This window comes from Dendrobates tinctorius, unplaced genomic scaffold (genome assembly GCF_039654945.1).
Source record: "Dendrobates tinctorius isolate UK_male_01 unplaced genomic scaffold, ASM3965494v1 ptg000032l, whole genome shotgun sequence".
NCBI classification, from domain to species: Eukaryota; Metazoa; Chordata; class Amphibia; order Anura; family Dendrobatidae; genus Dendrobates; species Dendrobates tinctorius.
The window spans coordinates 3426941-3432430 of NW_027361700.1; the positions used below are offsets into that span (position 1 = coordinate 3426941).

The 5490-nt window shown below is 46.3% G+C and overlaps 1 protein-coding gene across 1 annotated transcript; it reads right to left on the reverse strand.

Annotated features, from left to right (window-relative positions):
* Positions 1 to 438: 438 nt before the first annotated feature.
* Positions 439 to 5006, reverse strand: LOC141086365 (coenzyme Q-binding protein COQ10 homolog B, mitochondrial-like). The gene is made up of 5 exons (XM_073572324.1): positions 4803 to 5006; positions 2445 to 2594; positions 1920 to 2112; positions 1328 to 1429; positions 439 to 991 (listed from the first exon to the last, which is right to left on the reverse strand). Exons 1-5 carry the CDS (start codon positions 4913 to 4915, stop codon positions 830 to 832), a joined length of 720 nt encoding a protein of 239 aa, XP_073428425.1. The 5' UTR covers positions 4916 to 5006; the 3' UTR covers positions 439 to 829.
* Positions 5007 to 5490: the final 484 nt, after the last annotated feature.

The following is a 5490-nucleotide window of genomic DNA, read 5'->3' on the forward strand; positions in this document are numbered from 1 at the left end:
AAACCCTGCGTTTACCTTAGTTACCAGCACGCTGATCGCTGGTCTCCCGCCTGTCACACGCAGCGATGCATGCTGGCCAGCAGGAGACCAGCGACAAAAAAAAAAAAAAAAAAAGTGTCCAGGGCTTTCCTACAGCGATCCCATCAGTTCTCTGTACTCCAGAGCTGGAGGGGGACATTATATACTGCCGCCATACAGCCCCTTACAAATCTTGGGTACCACACTGAACAACAATGGTTATTAATCCACTACAATAAGTGATAGTTTCATCATTAATTTTATACTGGCTGCCAGACAGTTTTCCATCTCCTGTCTACTTTTATGAGCCGCTTTGTGTCTGGCAAACAAGATCAAACTAAACTTTTTTTTTTATATATATATATATATATATATATATATATATACACACACACACACAGTCATACACAGATTTAACCATTAAAAAAAAACTTCTATTTTTTATTTCTTAGGTTATAAAATCAAAGTTTGCTAAAACATTATATACATACATTCTTCATGTGGTTTCAAAAAGGCAGTAAAAAAAAAAAAAAAAAAAAAACACATTTATCACACACTGTACATAACATAGGCTTTCTGCATTTAGACAGTACAACACTGATCATGTCATTTGTTAGATCTAAAACCGCATGATATTAAATAGGTTCTGTGGTTGTAAATAAATTATTTATTTAAGAAAGTCTCTTTTAAATAGATATAAATAAAGAGAGGTTTGTGCAAAGTCTTGATGTGGTCCGGGTTCAAGTCGTACAATGTATATAGTGTTCCGATCCATAGGACCAGTGATATCAGCGAAAAGTTCATTCATGTGTTAATGTGCAGATTGGAGTTTAGCTGCCCGTAGTGGAACGGTCTGACGTCCATACGTTCCGGCTGCTTTGTTTTCAAATGCTGCGACCATCTGCTTGGCTACCTCATCAAAAAAGACTGTGGCCAAATGAGAGTGGAGAAGAGACTTGAATTCAAAGGACACCTGCAAGGCAAATAATGAGAAACCTGATTAGAACCAAAGTTATCAACTACGTACAAGGCCAACAATTTATAACTACCACTTTACAACTCATGACTCTCCGCTATTGCAAAACTACAGCGAGATTTAGTTTCAACACAGATGAACTATGAGTTTTCAGACTAAAGCTTAGAAGAAAAAAAAAAATCAAAAAAAAAAAATATCAAAGTATCACTGCGTGAGACAGGCTGGAATACGTTAGCAATGCTTATTTCATTGCTTAAGGTTTGTGCAAAAATCAAACTACAAAACTGCGGCCCTAACGGCAGTGTCAATGATATGTGTTATACGACTACTTACAAAGAATTCGAGCTTGCAGGTGTCCGGGCGTCCAGGTAATCCTGGCCCGAACCGCCACACCGTCTCAAGATGACTGAACAGCTTCCCGTCGTTGCAGACAGCCTGTGCCAATGAAAAAAAAAGGTGGAATAGTTAATAAGAGTCCAAAAATGTTGATTGTATTCCTACATAAGGCAGATACTAGCAAATGGGTGAAAGCTTTTGTTACAAAGTATCTCACTAAAGTATTAAAAACTGATTCAAGTTTGCAAGAGGATTTTCACCTTTGCATTTGTTCAGAGACTTCACTAAAGATCTCTTGTACAGGCCGGCACTATGACGAACAAAGGTCAAGCCACGCGACAGAGCGGAGGCTTGGCCGTGCAAGTTCCAGAGAGATGACTTTTTTTCCCTGGAATCTTACATCATGCGAATAAAGAACCTTTTGCCTCATTGCCATTCATGGTGTGGGTATGTATGCCAATGATATAGCATATGCCGACATGAGGGTGGTACAGGCCAGAAAAGGACTTTGTGACCAAATTTCTATACCTTAGTAAAGTCAGGTGAAATAATAAAAAAAACCTAACATTTACAGAAGAAAAGAGCTCACCCGAATTTGATGGTTTGGTTTAATGTATATTTCAGAGGTGTAGCGCTCCACAATGGGTGGGAAGCCAACTTCTAGCTCCGCTCGCGTCACTCTGTTACGGCTGGACAAGACTTTTGAACTGTTGCACCAAGGCACAAACATCTTGTAGTCTTCCACATTTGCGACAATGTCAAACATTTGCTTTATGGAATACCTAAAGTGAAGTAACAAAGGCCATCATATTAGATTGTGTTATACGTGACAATCATATGATAAAATAGTTATGGCTGCCTCTGTACGAAAGTCCAAAAGACACAAATGTACTTCCTTATTATAAAAAGAAGGAAATGGCAGGTTATAGCCCACTAGGCAAATACCAGCTGCTCCATTCACCTTATACTGGAGAACGAGGAGGACAGTCAATGTAATTGCCTTGTTCTGTGGGGGATCCCAAGGGTGGGACTCACACCGCTCCAACGGTTTCGGTAGACCCAAGCAGCCCCTGAGCTACATTTCTGCCTCTCCTCCAATCAGATAACGACTTACCGCAAAACTTTGGATTCTGTATACTCCATCCTTTTGCTCCCCAGGATGGGTGCGGCAAGGTTCAGGAAGGATCTGGTAGGCACATGGACTGGAGATGATGGAGGTAGTGGTGTACATTGTGAAGCGAGTATTCCACAGGAGCTCAGATGTCTGAAATAGACAAAAGAAAAAGCTTTAAGGAAAAAAGCCTTGTACAGAGCAAAAGGTCAATCTAAAGAATGTGCTTTGGTAAAAATATCTCGGATCCCCCATGATGGGGATAGAATTTCCTGACTATGCTAGAAAGTAACAGCCTGCAGCTCTATTCATAGGCAGCCAGACTAGTTTCTACACCTGATGCTCCACTACAATCCCCTCAAGAGCACACACTTCATAGAATGGCTCCTTATCCTCAGTTTATTTTTTTAGAATAGTACCCCTTATTTTGCCACTAACACAACATTGCTATTTTCTAAACCGGAAGCCTTCATCTTCTGAGGCTACAACTCTTAGAGAATGTTGTCAACATATGCTGGGCCTTGTGGTTTGCTACAGGATGCAGACCACCGGTCTACACCACCAGTAACGCCGGCAGCATTACAGAGTCTGGCAGTGTGGGAATTGTGTGTAAAAGGCATTTTCCTGTACGCACGGCATTGTTCTCTGAGTCACCATGTCCTGACACTTCCTTTCCAGGAAACCGCGAGTTACTGCAAACTACAAGAGACCGGCTCTAGAAGTTTCTTCACACTCACTCTCCAGATAGCACCAAATACCTAAACCCAAACTGATCACTACTGTCAGAATACAAGATCTCAGGTCTACTGGAGCTATATTACGGGACGTCTGTAGGCTCCTATTAAAGAAATGAACAGTGGCATGCAATGCAGATATTCTGCCCTAGGAGCAAAGACACCACACAGCAGCTCAGAGTGCCAACTGGGCCATGTAAGACGCCCAAGTGTGCCATATAGGGTCAGGGCAAACGGTTAGAGGGAGGTATGCCATCAGGGGGCTATATAGGGCAGGTAGGATGCTTCTTGTCCTATAATCTGCACTAGGCTGTGCGCCCACGTAGTTTTTAGGTTGTGCGGATTTTGTTGAAAAATCCACAGGTAATAAGGTGGGAAACTGCAGCGGAAACCGCAGAAAGAATTGACATGCTGCAGATTGTAACCCGCAGCAAATCCGAGCGGAAAATTCCAAGCATGTGCACAGCGTTTTTTTCTATAGGCGATAAAGGTACTGTACAACGCAGCAGAATCCGCAGCGTGTGCACACAGCCTTACAGAACACTGGGAACATTTTCAGATTACACAAGGTTCTCTGCCATCTTTACCCCAGGAGTATTTTTTCCCCGGACACAGACTGTCATGGTATTCTGCACTTTTCTACAATTTTAAAGCCTAAGTCTGAGTATAGAATCTCAAGGATTTAATAATTAAAGTCTAAATCACTGCTGGCCACACTACCAAAAGGAAAAAGGTATTCAAGAGCGCTCGCTTGGCAGATGTGTACTGACCCTAGCAAAGAGACTATATCAAGGTTAAAGTTGACTTTTCTTGTTGCAGCTTTGGTCAGAAAAAAATGATAAAAAGTTGCAAGCCAAGAAGAATAGTGCGGAGATGTAACAAGTTGCTTCTATGGTGTGGGAAATTCCGAGAACCTTCCCCCTGCAGGGGCCTCAGCACGAGGTTTAAAGAATGCTAGAAGTCTAGAGATCCTCTGCGAGTTCCAAGAATAGTCCGAGGAGGTCCTCCCTCCCCAGACGTCACCTCTCACAAGAGAGTGCCAGCTGTCTGACGTGGCCGAGCGGCTCCCACCATTGATAAGAGTTACTGCTGGGGTCAGGCGGCGAACCCCTGGGGTGGATGTGACTGGTCAAGATGAGAGGATTCACAGGTGAAATCTCAGCCAAGGAGTTCCAGAATGATGGAACAGGGGTCATCTGCACGGATCACAAGTGCAGCTCTCATTCTGGGATCATAGGGTGGAAATAGCGCACTAGAAAGCCATGTAGCGCCACCTATAGGGCCAGGCAGAGCGCAGCCCCCATACACGCAGTGTGCCCCCATCCCAGGTGACCAGCTACACGGCAACTATGGTCGCACAGCGCGATGGTGATGGGCGCATTACCCACGGGCAGCAGCACGAGCCCGGGTCCCGGGAAGTGCTATTAACACTTTCCTACCAAGACTGGCCATTCCTAGCGCGGCGGCAGAGTGCAGTCTGGTCTCCTCCTCAGTACACAAGTCTGGAGCACACTGGTGGGAGCAGTGCGATATCGGGGTCGCACAGTCGCTATAGTATCAGCGCAGTGGGGGCAGTAGTGCGGCGGCCATAGCACCGGAGGAGTTAGCACTCGTCCCGCGCTCTCACCTGAGTCCCTGCTGCTTCCTGGCGCTCCTCAGCACCGCATGGCACGGCCGGCTCTCCGCCTCCAGCAAAGCCCGCAGCAACACGGAGGCGCTTTTCCCGCAGTGTCCGGTCATGGCGGCTGTCTCGGTAGGGGAGCTGCTCACTAGTTCCCGGCTTCTGAGATAATGAACCGGTTCCTCTCCAGATGCTCAGTTTCCTCCTACGCACAAAGCCGGGCGATGTCGTCACGCAGAGGGGCGGAGTTTCCGTCTGAACTCCGCCCCGTGTTCTGTAGTGACCTGAGTTCTGAATCTCTGACCCGCGTGCGCAGTGCAGGACGAGCAAGAGTCAGTCAGTGCTTACCGGCTGTGCGCTCAGTGCAGGACCGGCCGTCAGTGCTTACCGGCAGTGTGCTCAGTGCAGGACCGGCCGTCAGTGCTTACCGGCTGTGTGCTCAGTGCAGGATAAGCAAGAGTCAGTCAGTGCTTACCGGCTGTGTGCTCAGTGCAGGACAAGCAAGAGTCAGTCAGTGCTTACCGGCTGTGCGCTCAGTGCAGGACCGGCAGTCCGTGCTTACCGGCTGTGTGCTCAGTGCAGGATAAGCAAGAGTCAGTCAGTGCTTACCGGCTGTGTGCTCAGTGCAGGACAAGCAAGAGTCAGTCAGTGCTTACCGGCTGTGCGCTCAGTGCAGGACCGGCCGTCAGTGCTT